At 36.7% G+C, this 12,839-nt stretch overlaps 2 protein-coding genes across 4 annotated transcripts; one reads left to right on the top strand and one right to left on the bottom strand.

The window, feature by feature from the left end:
• Window positions 1-1,184: 1,184 nt before the first annotated feature.
• LOC121746197 (pectin acetylesterase 8-like) lies at window positions 1,185-3,585 on the bottom strand. Of its 3 annotated transcripts, none has more exons than XM_042140121.1 (13): window positions 3,429-3,585; window positions 3,230-3,338; window positions 3,065-3,147; window positions 2,853-2,987; window positions 2,700-2,779; window positions 2,539-2,625; window positions 2,338-2,462; window positions 2,197-2,257; window positions 2,039-2,092; window positions 1,879-1,956; window positions 1,688-1,793; window positions 1,453-1,598; window positions 1,185-1,347 (listed from the first exon to the last, which is right to left on the bottom strand). In XM_042140121.1, exons 6-13 carry the CDS (start codon window positions 2,554-2,556, stop codon window positions 1,243-1,245), a joined length of 693 nt encoding a protein of 230 aa, XP_041996055.1. In that variant the 5' UTR covers window positions 2,557-2,625; window positions 2,700-2,779; window positions 2,853-2,987; window positions 3,065-3,147; window positions 3,230-3,338; window positions 3,429-3,585; the 3' UTR covers window positions 1,185-1,242. The 3 variants fall into 3 exon arrangements, with proteins under 3 accessions (XP_041996055.1, XP_041996056.1, XP_041996057.1); XM_042140122.1 differs by having other exon boundaries at window positions 2,700-2,760; XM_042140123.1 differs by lacking the exon at window positions 3,065-3,147.
• Window positions 3,586-10,613: 7,028 nt separating this feature from the next.
• Window positions 10,614-12,250, top strand: LOC121746199. The gene is made up of 2 exons (XM_042140126.1): window positions 10,614-11,270; window positions 11,833-12,250. The coding sequence occupies exons 1-2, from the start codon at window positions 10,787-10,789 to the stop codon at window positions 11,868-11,870; spliced, it is 522 nt and encodes a 173-aa protein (XP_041996060.1). The 5' UTR covers window positions 10,614-10,786; the 3' UTR covers window positions 11,871-12,250.
• The last annotated feature ends 589 nt before the right edge of the window (window positions 12,251-12,839 follow it).

Below are 12,839 nucleotides of genomic sequence, written 5' to 3'. Positions count from 1 at the left end.
AAACATACCCTCCTCCTTGGTTTAATTATTTTAGCAAAACATGAAAAAGGGTGCAAGCTTAAGAAGATAACACGACCTAGTGATTAATTTATTCTGTATACTAAACAATGGGTCGTTATAAATATTTTATCTTAGTGAAATATAACAACCAAAACGTAGCCTAAATTGTATTTGTGTTAAAATCATGATCAGACAAACTTACCCTTATGAAAAGTTGATAACATGTCATCTTTTAATTAGAGGCTCAGACTTGAGAGACTCGTGGGTGGATTAATTTGTGTGACTTTTAAATATGGATTTTTAATCAACGAATGGATGTTGATTTTTATTTGGAAATATGGGCTTAACTATTAGGCAATTACCTTAAGTAGTAATCAATTAATGGTGTCATAGCTTCGTACGACTTAAATCCCTAACCTTTAATCTCTTTTATATGAAAGGGCACACATTTTTAGCATATTCACCCAATTTTTAGCATATATGAAAGGGCACACATTTTTAGCATTTTTAGTTCGATGACAAATTTACTTTAATTTTTTGTGATTTTTTATTGGATATTGGAAATGATATGATTTTATTAGTCTTGTTTTGGTTGGACAAATTCACCCCGCAATTTGATCTCGAGTTAGTGTTAAGTAGAAATAATCTTAGTTTACAAATTCTATTCAAGATTAGCTTGTCTCGATATTATCTAAAATTGAAGTAGCTCGAGTCTATTTGTTGACGATAATTAGTGCAAGAAGCTCCTATTAGATCAAATATGTCCTCAATTGATTAAGGAGTATAAAAGGAAAAAAATTGAGGACTTAAATGTAGTACTTAATAGTTTTTCAAAGGTACATGCTGATATTCTTTGAGTTGAGAACTTGAGATACTTAAAATAAGTACAAATCTCATTTTTAGGTCAAAGAATTTAAAGGGTACTCTTTAACATAAAAATAATAAACAGCCTCCATTATGATTTATTCTTATACTATTACAAGAATGAATATTTCAATATTCCCATAATTTATAATAACATAAAGATGGAAATTATTTGGGAATAAAGAAAACATTCTTATATGATTATTGGATCACCAAATTGTGAAGTACAGATTACGTAGACAAAATTGATAAAGATTAGTAGCTCTTATTTGTGAATATATTTGTCGGTTTAACAACTACAACGAGATAACATTATCGAGTATCAAAAACAGTACTCCTGATTTATAGAAAACTGTGCATATTGCATAATTCATTGGATCATAACATTTTTTTCTTAGTACATATCTCTAAAAAATTAGCGGTAGTAATAAGTCTAACTGGTTCTCTGTCAAAGTACCAATTTGCAAAGGCCTCTTGTATGCTCTGCAAATATTTGAAAGGAAAGAAGTAAAATTAACATTTTCTCAAACATTAAATAATAGTAAAAGAAAATCAATTTCTATCAGAATTATAAAGTGGAGCACTCACCAAATTTCCCAATTTGATGGTTGAATTGGGGGTCCAAAAACGTCCATCAATTAAGACAGTGTGAATGAGGCATGCATGTATAAACATGCCTATTGTTGGATTATTTGAGATCTCTCTAACGGCTTTTAAAAATGCACCCCCAAAATCTGTTTCCAAAAATCAATTATTTAATTAGTTTTGTCTAATAAAAAATATTACTTCAAGCTTGTAGAACAAAAAATATAGATTAGTGTACCAGTTATTAATTGTTTATCCGTACTTGTACAAGTACTGATATTCCCCAAGCACAAATCCCATCTTATGCGGTCATCAGAAAGTGGTGGTACCAAACGTAATCTCACCTAAAACAAATAAGTATGAAATTCGCATTATATTTATCAAAATTATTACTACTGTTTATAGAAATTATTCTACTTAGTTACATACCTGATATGCATCAAATGCACTATCCAATATAAAGATTGGAGTTTGAATGTCTCTTACTAGATTTTCGGGGAAGAAACACTGCAAAATAATTAATTACTACCAAATATTTGTCAATATTAACTATTAATTTAATATAATGCTAATCATTTAAGTCACTTACCAAACTCGGATCTATTCTCTCAGTGCATGTCACGGGAAGGAGGCTGGATATATTCTACAATAGTGGAGTATTCGATAAATAAGAGATTGATGTTTATGAATCAAATATGTCAAATTGTTTTGAAGAAATTCATATGTTTACAAAGAAGTGATACATACATGGAGTGTAATTACGGAGGCAAAATATTTCTCTCTGTAGTCGGCATTAAGGACATTCTCTCTGTCACGTAACACAAAAAAAAGACCAAATCAAGTAGCAGTCGAAAAATCACCAAAAAGTAATTAATTTGAGATTCTTACCCTCGAAAGAAAAATCCCCCATCCGAGAGGCATTTCACTCTGCCCACATCGGGGAGACGTGCTCGAAAGCCGTCACAATGTAAGATAGTCGCAAGCCCCCCTGCCGATATTCCAGAAAGAATAGCCTGCAAATAAATACACTATAATTAGATGCATCACAAATATTAAATAATATTGCATTGATTAAAGAAATGAACCTACATTCTCTCCAACGCCCATCCCTTTAGCCAAAAGGTCGTCAACAACAGCATCAAAAATCCTGGATCCACGAAATTGAAGTTTCGGTCCCTGGTACAACATGACGGGTCATGTTAATAAATAATTAAATAAAGTTATTGCAAAGTTTTGAATTACTAACTTACTTGGCCATCAAACTCGGTGTCACCGAGGAATGATGATTGGTCACAATAGGCCACGAAAATCCTATTCCAATTATAGAAATCTAAAAATGATACATGTTAAATATAATTAAAATGAATTAATTAATTAATGCTTCTCTATATATATAAATATACCCGGGTTGATTTGGCTGTCTGGGCTAAGAATGTCCGAGAATGTTTTAAATGGCTGGAATTTGCTACTGCCTATAGATTGATTCAGTTTACTGTGGCAATCATCAACTGTATCAGTGTATCACACCATCCACCTCCCTATATAATTAAAGAAAGTCAGACATAACCTAAAATTATGCTATTTCAAGAAAAAAATAGTTTAAATCAATTATAACCATGAGAAAGAGGAGCCAATTCTTGGCCCCGTCTCCTGACCCGGCCGAGTAATAGTAGTCAGCCAGTGAGCCGTCCATACACACTGAAATGGAATTATGTGTATATAATCACCTACAAAGTAAGTCATTTATTCACGGACGAAAAAATTACTTATAAATATAAACCTGCTCGTCTTTGAGTTGCATTAGCAACTTCAGTGAATGGAACACTGAGGCTGCTTGCAAGAAGACATGCAGCCATTAAGCAAATGATCATGCAGTGAAGCTTCCACATCTAGAGAGTGAGAAAAAATTAGCACTAATTACTTTGTAAATTGATGAATTTAGTGAATGGAAAAGTATATGAAAATTTGAAAACTATCACCTTTTGGAGGTTGAGAGAATGGTTAGGACTTGGTGAGGTTGAGAGAATGGTTAGGACTTGGTGATTCTAAAGACTTGGTGAGGTGGAGAGAATGGTTAGAACTTGGTGATTCTAAAGAGTGAGTGAGAATGACGAGTAATTCTCCAACATTATGGGCATATAAATAATAATACTGATTGTGTCATAATTATATCAAATTGACGAAAATATATAGCTATAATTGGCAATTTTAAAAATTATTAAATATGGCGTAATAAATAATCTGATATGCATCCCTATCTTGTTGGGCGTATGTCTCTATCAACTATCCTGCATCTCACAAATACTGATTTGGGCCCATCTTCTTTTGTGGATGTTGATTTTTATTTGGAAATATGGGCCTAACTATTAGGCAGCTATGCTTTACGCCATATATATTTACCAAATTGTCCGTTCGATGACAAATTTACTTTAACCATTTGTTGTATTTGATTGGATACAGGAAATGATATGGTTTTATTAGTCTTGTTTTGGTTGGACGAATTCTAAATAATCTTAGCTTTTAATCAAGATTAACTTGTCTTATACATTATCTGAAACTGAATTAGCTCGAGTATTAATTTTTCCAAGGGAGAAAATCAATACTCACGAGTCACGACAAATCTCACGTAACATTATCCCGAGATGAAGTATCAGGTTGTATCTAGTCAACCAATTACTAATAATATTACTCTCTATCTCATTATATGTGAGATTTTATTTGGGCATAGAAGTTAAGAAAATGATGTTTAGTCATATTGAAATAATAAAAAGTAGATAAAGTAAGAGTAAATATGTTTTTTGTGCCAAAAATGAAAAATCTAACTTATAGTGGAATGAGAAAAAAGAAATACTACTCACTTATAGTGAGATGGAGTGACTTATTTTGCCCTAGATTAATTGTCAAAGATAGCAAATATAATCTCGGCTAGTTTAATATGAAATATTTTCTTTATTAGTAATTCTTATTTTCTCTATTTATGTGTATCATCCTTGTGCGGAAATCATGCTAGTTTTATGTATGTAATTTTAATTTTATTGGACGTACACAAAGGGACTGCTTTGTGGGTGTTAATGCACTAGATTGTAGGCCTACGACCCAGTTTCACTTGGGTATTAATTTCATTGAATTATGGGCCTATAGCCCAGTTATATACAGAAAAAACAAGCATAATGGGTCTTTTTTGGTATCATTGTATCTCAAATAATTTCCTCGAGTTATAGCTACTATAATTTAATTAGAAATGATTGAGCTACCTTGATTAAGCTTTTACAAATTGAAAAAATAAAAAGTAAAGTAAACTTGAAAAATTATTTCCTTCAAACTACTATTAATCATCGTATCTACACTACATACTTTTATTTAGGTTGACAATCCTGCATGTATAATTTTAATATATTATTAAAATTAGGTCCCGGCAGTTGTCAAATGAAAATGATGAAACACTAGGTAATTTAAACACGCAAGTTAGTACTAAATATAAAGCTACTTCAATAGGAGTATAAGATAAGTGTGAGGAATAAATTCCAAAAAATTGAACTCATTTAAAAGCAAAGAAGTAAAATAATAATTTCCCAATCAAACATGGAGTAGAAAAAAAAACAAAAAGGAAAAGAAAAGGAAAAAAAACTAGGCTTAAGAGTGGAGATCATGAATTGGACAAAGAGTCACTAATGCCCATTCCATGGATGCCTTGTTTTGGTCCCATTCCCATATATGTGTTGAGAAAAGGAAATATATCTTAGAATCAAATCACCCTAAATTAGGAGTCAATCACCTAAATCTAGCACATGTAAGATTGCTCCTAGAATAGATTATTTGCTTACCATGTACATTGTATTTCTACACCCTATTTAAAGGGAACATTACACAATGAATAATCATAAAACACAATATAAATCATTGTCTTATACTGCTTTTCTCTCCCAATATGTCGTCTGTACCATTGAACATGGTATCAGAGCGGGTTTGGACTTAGGTAAGGTATCATCATCGTCCTTGATACCTTTCTCGGCCCTCCCGTTTTTTACCTTTCCATTATTCTTTTTTGTACATGTACTAGTAAATCAAAATGTCAGACGAAGACAAGATATTATCAGAAACTTCAAACCCGTCCATGGCGGACGAATTTGCCCGACAATTTGCCAATTTCATGCGCAATAGTTTTGCGATGAACCAAAACCAAACCAATCCACCAGTAGCTCCTGCTGTGTTATACAGAATAGACACACAGCCACTCCACATCGGAGGAGACAAACTGAACGGAGAGAATTACGCTATTTGGTCGGTACTTATGAAGGCGGCGATAAGTGGTCGGGGAATGGTCTCTCACGTGACCGGAGTGCCTGCTCCCCCACCACGAACAGATCCAGCCTTTGCACATTGGCAACAGGCTGACCATTGTGTTTTCACATGGTTAACACAAAATATGGAATCTCGGCTAGTATCACAACACCCAACAGCCAAACATATTTGGGACGCATTGGCTGTTACTTATGGAAGCGGAGGGGATAAAATCCAGGTATATGATCTCAACTTCAAAGCAAGCATACTGCGACAAGGGAGAAAATCGTTAGAGGAGACATGGAGCATATTACAGGAACTTTGGATCTCAATCGATCAAAAGCAGTGGAATCCGATGATATGTCCAGAGGACATAGAAATTCACAACAAGTTTATACAAGACCAGAGACTCTGCCAATTTGTCTATGCAATTGACAGTAAGTATGAACCAATCAAGAAGGAAATCTTAAAGATGGAACCACTTCTCTCCTTGGATTATGCATACAACATGGTAATGCGAGAGTGACAAACTCATAATTTAGGATGGTGTTGTGGGTAATGAGATGGTGATTTTGATGATTTAAGGTGTTTAATTTAGGTTTTTATCCACACATACACTAATTAGTGTTTTGACGAGTTTGTCGAGTGTTTGGAGCTAAAACAGGTGAAAATGACTTGAAAACGAGCTTGAAGGAAGAATCGCCCACTATATTATTCAAGTCATCCGCGCTTCAATGCGCGACTTTCGTATAATAGCCATAACTCTCTCATCCGGACTCCGATGGGGGCGTGCAAGATACTCACGCGAAGCCCTTTCGAAGACGAAGATCATGCTTTTGGAGGATTTCAGAGGAAACGCCCGACCGGGCGATTTTTATGGGGAAAACGCCCGACCGGGCGTTTTAGTCGCGAACTCCAGAAAATTTGCCCGACCGGGCATTTTGGCGACTTAAAATCGCCCGACCGGGCGATGTGTTCTGCGAGGCTTTACGTCTGTATTTCCGCCCCGGGTATAAAAGAGACCGAGGGTTTTCGTCTCCCACATCTCAGAGCCCCAATCCTCCTCCCTCTACACATTCTTCCACTCCATCTCTCACACATAACTCATCCATCTTCCATTGGAGCGGAGCTCTGCAGATCCAGGCAAGAAACGATTGAAGATTGAAGATTCAACCTTGGGTTCTATCGATTTCTTTCATATCTAGTGCTATTATTCTTGTTTTTACTACTTGTCTATGAGTAGTTAAACATCATTTGTAGATTTGTTTGGTGAAAATTATTATGAATATGTTTTGATTGATTGAATTGAACCTTTTCCTAGCTCTTGTGATTATTTTGCTTGTTCTTGTGCTTTTATTGTTCTTTTGTCTGGCCAACTTTAGAACTATGTTCGTTAACTAGATTAATCGAGAGATAGCTAGTTTTACGTGGTAAAAGGAACGAGTACAACACATAGGTTTATCTGCACTCGAGAGAGGGGACCCTTTGTGAGGGCTTGAGTCTTAGGAACCATAAGGAGTTAGAATCTAATCTATTGGAAGGAGACTTTGATAGTTAGAGTCTAATCTACTGGATAAGTGCACTCGAGAGAGGGCTTATCTTAGAATCACGACTTTCCTAATAATCATGGAGACACTTATAGGTAAAGGTTTTGTGAGATCAATCATCACTAGGTCGTAGTAGTCGTATCCTAAAACTCTACATTCTTTAGCCTGCTTTGTCTATTTTATTTTATTTTTATATTTGTTCATATTTATGTCTAGTTTATAAAAACAAAAACAAAATTCTCCGTGTCTCTAAATAGTATATGACGCTTAGTATATGATAGCCAGTTGCAATCTTATTCCCTGTGTTCGATATCCGGTACTGACCTTTAGCTATACTAGATCTACCCTGTATGCTTGCAGGTATTTTTAGTGCTAATAAATAGTGCATCAAGTTTTTGGCGCCGTTGCCGGGGAATATTATTGCTTTAAGCTGATATTGTAGAACGGTTGATAATACTAATTTAGAGTTTAATATCTTGTATAGTTTTATTGTGATTTTTTTTTCTCTTTATCTGTTTTTACAAGGGTTGCTATTTGAGGAGAGCACGGAGCACAATAATGGATTACCCTCCGCTCCTGTACAAAAGGCATCCTAAAGGAAATCCCGAGAATGGGGGTTAACTTTTGAGCTTCAAAGAACGTCAAGCTAAAGACGTTAACCAAGCGCTTGTTGGGAGGCAACCCAACATCGGTATCATTTTTATCTTTTTTGTTTTAGTTTAATGTGTTTTCTTAGTTTACTCATGTCCATACCGACTTTACAAACTTATTCTTAATTTAATTTTGAATAAGTTTGGGGGGATGAAGTGGTGGACCGTGAGTTTAGTTGTTTTTGCTTGTTTTTGTTAATTTTTTTAATAATCCCGGGGTGAATCTTGTCATGAGCATAACAAAGAAAATTTAGAAATACTCATGTTTAGGAACATCAGACCGAGTTGCCTACGATTAAATGTTTGTGTTGATTGAGTTGACTTGATGCATTGATTTGAAGGTTTAGTGAAAATGTGCATAAATAATGAATTGCTTGTTTGCCTTGAATCTTGCATAAACCTTGTGAGACTTGAGCCATAGATTTCTTTCTTGTGTGATTTATCTGTATTCATGTATTTGTTTCTAGAATTTGCTCATAGTCTGCTTAAGTCTGCAAAGTGTTTAAATGATAAAAGAGGACGTTAGGCCATCCTTCTTAGCTACTTTATATATCCAAATTATTGACCTTACTCAAAATATTTTTCCTAGCTAACCATTTTGAGCCTTTAAAGCCTTTTTCTTTGAAAGCTAAATAAAGGGGAATATTCATACACTCTTGAAGAAAGTTAGTTCATATCTAGTGAAAAGAGTCGGAGAGATAAGGTAGAAAGAAAAGTAGTGTGCTTACTTGTGAAAAGTGCATAGACATCTGTGGTTTGAATAAGATAATTGGCCGTGCACAAGAAAAAAAAAAGAGAGGATGTGCAAAAGAAAAAAAAAGGGAAAATAAAAAAAAAATCAAAGGAATTTGGGAAGTGAGAAGAAATTTAGACTAAGTCTAGAATTTACTGAGATATGAATTGTTGGTGGGGTGCTAAGTTTGATGTAGTAGAAATTGATCACTTTTGCTATGTTTGGGTTTAGTCACTTTTTAGCCATATTTCCTCACCTTACCAAAAAGCCTACATTATAACCTTAAATAAAGACCTTTCGGATTTTTTATTTTAATCACATAAAGTAGAGGAGAGATTAGACTTCGAGCAAACCTATGGTAAACTTTGCATGTTGCATGATCTGAGAGCATATACTTTTTCCAATATACACTTTGTGAGTGAGTGATAAACACACTTCTAAACACTTGTGAGCGCATGTACTTCAAGGTGATCAACGAGCTAGTAATGAAAATGCACTAATAAGCTTTGCTTGATTTGATTTGTATTCTTGTCAAACTCTTTATTTCTTGTTACAATTTTTGAGGCAACTATGAAGTCTAGTTCTTAGCATCCGTGTTTCTTTATTAGTTTTTCTCTTGTTTTGTTTGAGGACAAACAAATATGCAAGTTTGGGGGAGTTGACAAACTCATAATTTAGGATGGTGTTGTGGGTAATGAGATGGTGATTTTGATGATTTAAGGTGTTTAATTTAGGTTTTTATCCACACATACACTAATTAGTGTTTTGACGAGTTTGTCGAGTGTTTGGAGCTAAAACAGGTGAAAATGACTTGAAAACGAGCTTGAAGGAAGAATCGCCCACTATATTATTCAAGTCATCCGCGCTTCAATGCGCGACTTTCGTATAATAGCCATAACTCTCTCATCCGGACTCCGATGGGGGCGTGCAAGATACTCACGCGAAGCCCTTTCGAAGACGAAGATCATGCTTTTGGAGGATTTCAGAGGAAACGCCCGACCGGGCGATTTTTATGGGGAAAACGCCCGACCGGGCGTTTTAGTCGCGAACTCCAGAAAATTTGCCCGACCGGGCATTTTGGCGACTTAAAATCGCCCGACCGGGCGATGTGTTCTGCGAGGCTTTACGTCTGTATTTCCGCCCCGGGTATAAAAGAGACCGAGGGTTTTCGTCTCCCACATCTCAGAGCCCCAATCCTCCTCCCTCTACACATTCTTCCACTCCATCTCTCACACATAACTCATCCATCTTCCATTGGAGCGGAGCTCTGCAGATCCAGGCAAGAAACGATTGAAGATTGAAGATTCAACCTTGGGTTCTATCGATTTCTTTCATATCTAGTGCTATTATTCTTGTTTTTACTACTTGTCTATGAGTAGTTAAACATCATTTGTAGATTTGTTTGGTGAAAATTATTATGAATATGTTTTGATTGATTGAATTGAACCTTTTCCTAGCTCTTGTGATTATTTTGCTTGTTCTTGTGCTTTTATTGTTCTTTTGTCTGGCCAACTTTAGAACTATGTTCGTTAACTAGATTAATCGAGAGATAGCTAGTTTTACGTGGTAAAAGGAACGAGTACAACACATAGGTTTATCTGCACTCGAGAGAGGGGACCCTTTGTGAGGGCTTGAGTCTTAGGAACCATAAGGAGTTAGAATCTAATCTATTGGAAGGAGACTTTGATAGTTAGAGTCTAATCTACTGGATAAGTGCACTCGAGAGAGGGCTTATCTTAGAATCACGACTTTCCTAATAATCATGGAGACACTTATAGGTAAAGGTTTTGTGAGATCAATCATCACTAGGTCGTAGTAGTCGTATCCTAAAACTCTACATTCTTTAGCCTGCTTTGTCTATTTTATTTTATTTTTATATTTGTTCATATTTATGTCTAGTTTATAAAAACAAAAACAAAATTCTCCGTGTCTCTAAATAGTATATGACGCTTAGTATATGATAGCCAGTTGCAATCTTATTCCCTGTGTTCGATATCCGGTACTGACCTTTAGCTATACTAGATCTACCCTGTATGCTTGCAGGTATTTTTAGTGCTAATAAATAGTGCATCAGAGAGGCAACAAGATACCAGGTTTTACAAACCAGTAAGAATGGCGGCAGTGGGATGCCTATGGAGGGAATCGGTGCTGGACTCGCCGTCTCCGGACAGCAGGGTCACTCCGGCGGCTCTCGGGGTAGTAATCGAGGCGGCGGGAATTGGCGACGAAACAACAACCAACGCGACGATGAAGACAAATCGAAGCTTGTGTGCTCCTATTGCAAAAAGAAAAAGCACACGAAAGAATCATGCTTTGAGTTGATTGGCTACCCCGACTGGTGGGAAGAGAAACATGAGAAGCCGCCGCCGCCGCCGCCACCACCTCGAACTCCCTGGAACCACGGTGGAGGACACGCAGCTGCGGTGACTGGAGAAGTCCGAAAAGGAGACCAAAACGCAGCCTCCGACAAAAGCCGAGAGGTCGCAACAAGCCCAGCGGTCAACAAAACTAGGGCTGCAAACCTCGTCACCGGTGGGAGCGGTAGTATCGTCGGCGATTGGAGTGAGGAACAAATGGTGGAAGAAGCGGCGTCGAGCCTTACGGTTTCAGGTATTGGGAGAACCCTTGTTAAAAACCCCTCTAACTCGCAGATTTCCCATAAAACACCTCAAACAAAGTCTTTATCACAAAATATACCCCACTTACCTGTTATTTTTCAGAAAACACCCCATATCTCTGGAACTTTGCAAAATACACCCCATCCAGTTGGTAAACCTCAATCAGGCCCAAATATTTCCGCAAATTCTGAATATACCTGTTTTTTATGTAAAAATCGGTTTCAGCCACTCAAAAAACTTGGGGTTGCTTGTAAGGTGTCTAGTGCTCTCGAGAAAAATGATAAGTGGATATTTGACTGCGGGGCAACCGATACAATTACCTACGATGCCTCAGACCTCATTTCACTTGAGAAACCTCATAAATCCCATATTCAATTTGCCAATGGGGAATTTACAATGGTTGAGGGAGTAGGGACTGTGAATATATCACATACCCTGCAATTGTCGAACTGTCTTTATATTCCTTCGATGTCTCATAAACTATTGTCCATCAGTCATGTCACGAAGGAGTTAAATTGTACATTACTAATGAAGCCACACTTTGTCTGTTGCAGGATATTCGAACCGGAGAAATAATTGGATGTGGCACTGAATGCGATGGGCTTTATTACGTGGATGAGATAGCTCAAAAAGGAACTGCCATGTTAACTCACGGGTCAGCTGACCGGAAAGCTTGGCTTTGGCATCGACGCTTGGGTCATCCCTCTATCGGTTACTTAAAATTGTTATTTCCTTGTATTGTTCCTAAGCATGACATGCATTGTGAAACTTGTTTTTTATCCAAAAGTCATCGAAACTCTTACCCTTTGAATAATACTCGTGTTGAATCCTTATTTGCCTTGGTACATTCCGATGTTTGGGGGCCCGCACCAGTTATTGGCAATGTCTTCGATACTGTCTAGTTTTTGTAGATGACTGCACCCGCATGACTTGGGTATATTTCATGAAACATAAATCAGAAGTCTTTTCGCACTTTACCCATTTTTATAACCTTATCCAAACTCAGTTTCACAAATCCATTCAAGTTCTTCGATCAGATAATGGTGGAGAGTTCGTTAATTCTAATATGAAACAATTCTTCCAAAACAAAGGCCTTATACACCAAACTACTTGTGCTCACACTCCTGAACAAAATGGTGTGGCCGAAAGGAAAAATCGATCTCTCCTCGAAATGACTCGTTCCATGCTTATAGAGTCAAAAGCCCCTGAACACTTCTGGCCAGAAGCCATTGCCACCTCAGCCTATCTCCTAAACCGACTGCCCACAAGCATTCTCAATCACAAAACTCCTTTGCAAGTCTTATCCACCCCCACAAAGATTCATCCACCCTTGACCCTTGAACCTCGCGTCTTCGGATGCTCTGTTTTCATCCACATTCCCAAACATGAAAGAACTAAATTGTCCCCATGTGCTATTAAATGTGTATTTGTCGGATATGGGGTAAACCAAAAGGGGTATAGGTGTTTTGATCCCAAGTCAAACCGTATGTTCGTTACAATGAACTGCAACTTTCTTGAATCCGAGTATTTCTTCACTCACCTTAGCGGTCAGGGGAAGAAT

The sequence above is a fragment of the Salvia splendens genome, chromosome 8 (assembly GCF_004379255.2).
Source record: "Salvia splendens isolate huo1 chromosome 8, SspV2, whole genome shotgun sequence".
NCBI lineage: Eukaryota > Viridiplantae > Streptophyta > Magnoliopsida > Lamiales > Lamiaceae > Salvia > Salvia splendens.
This window is presented reverse-complemented; position numbering and strand designations above follow the sequence as displayed.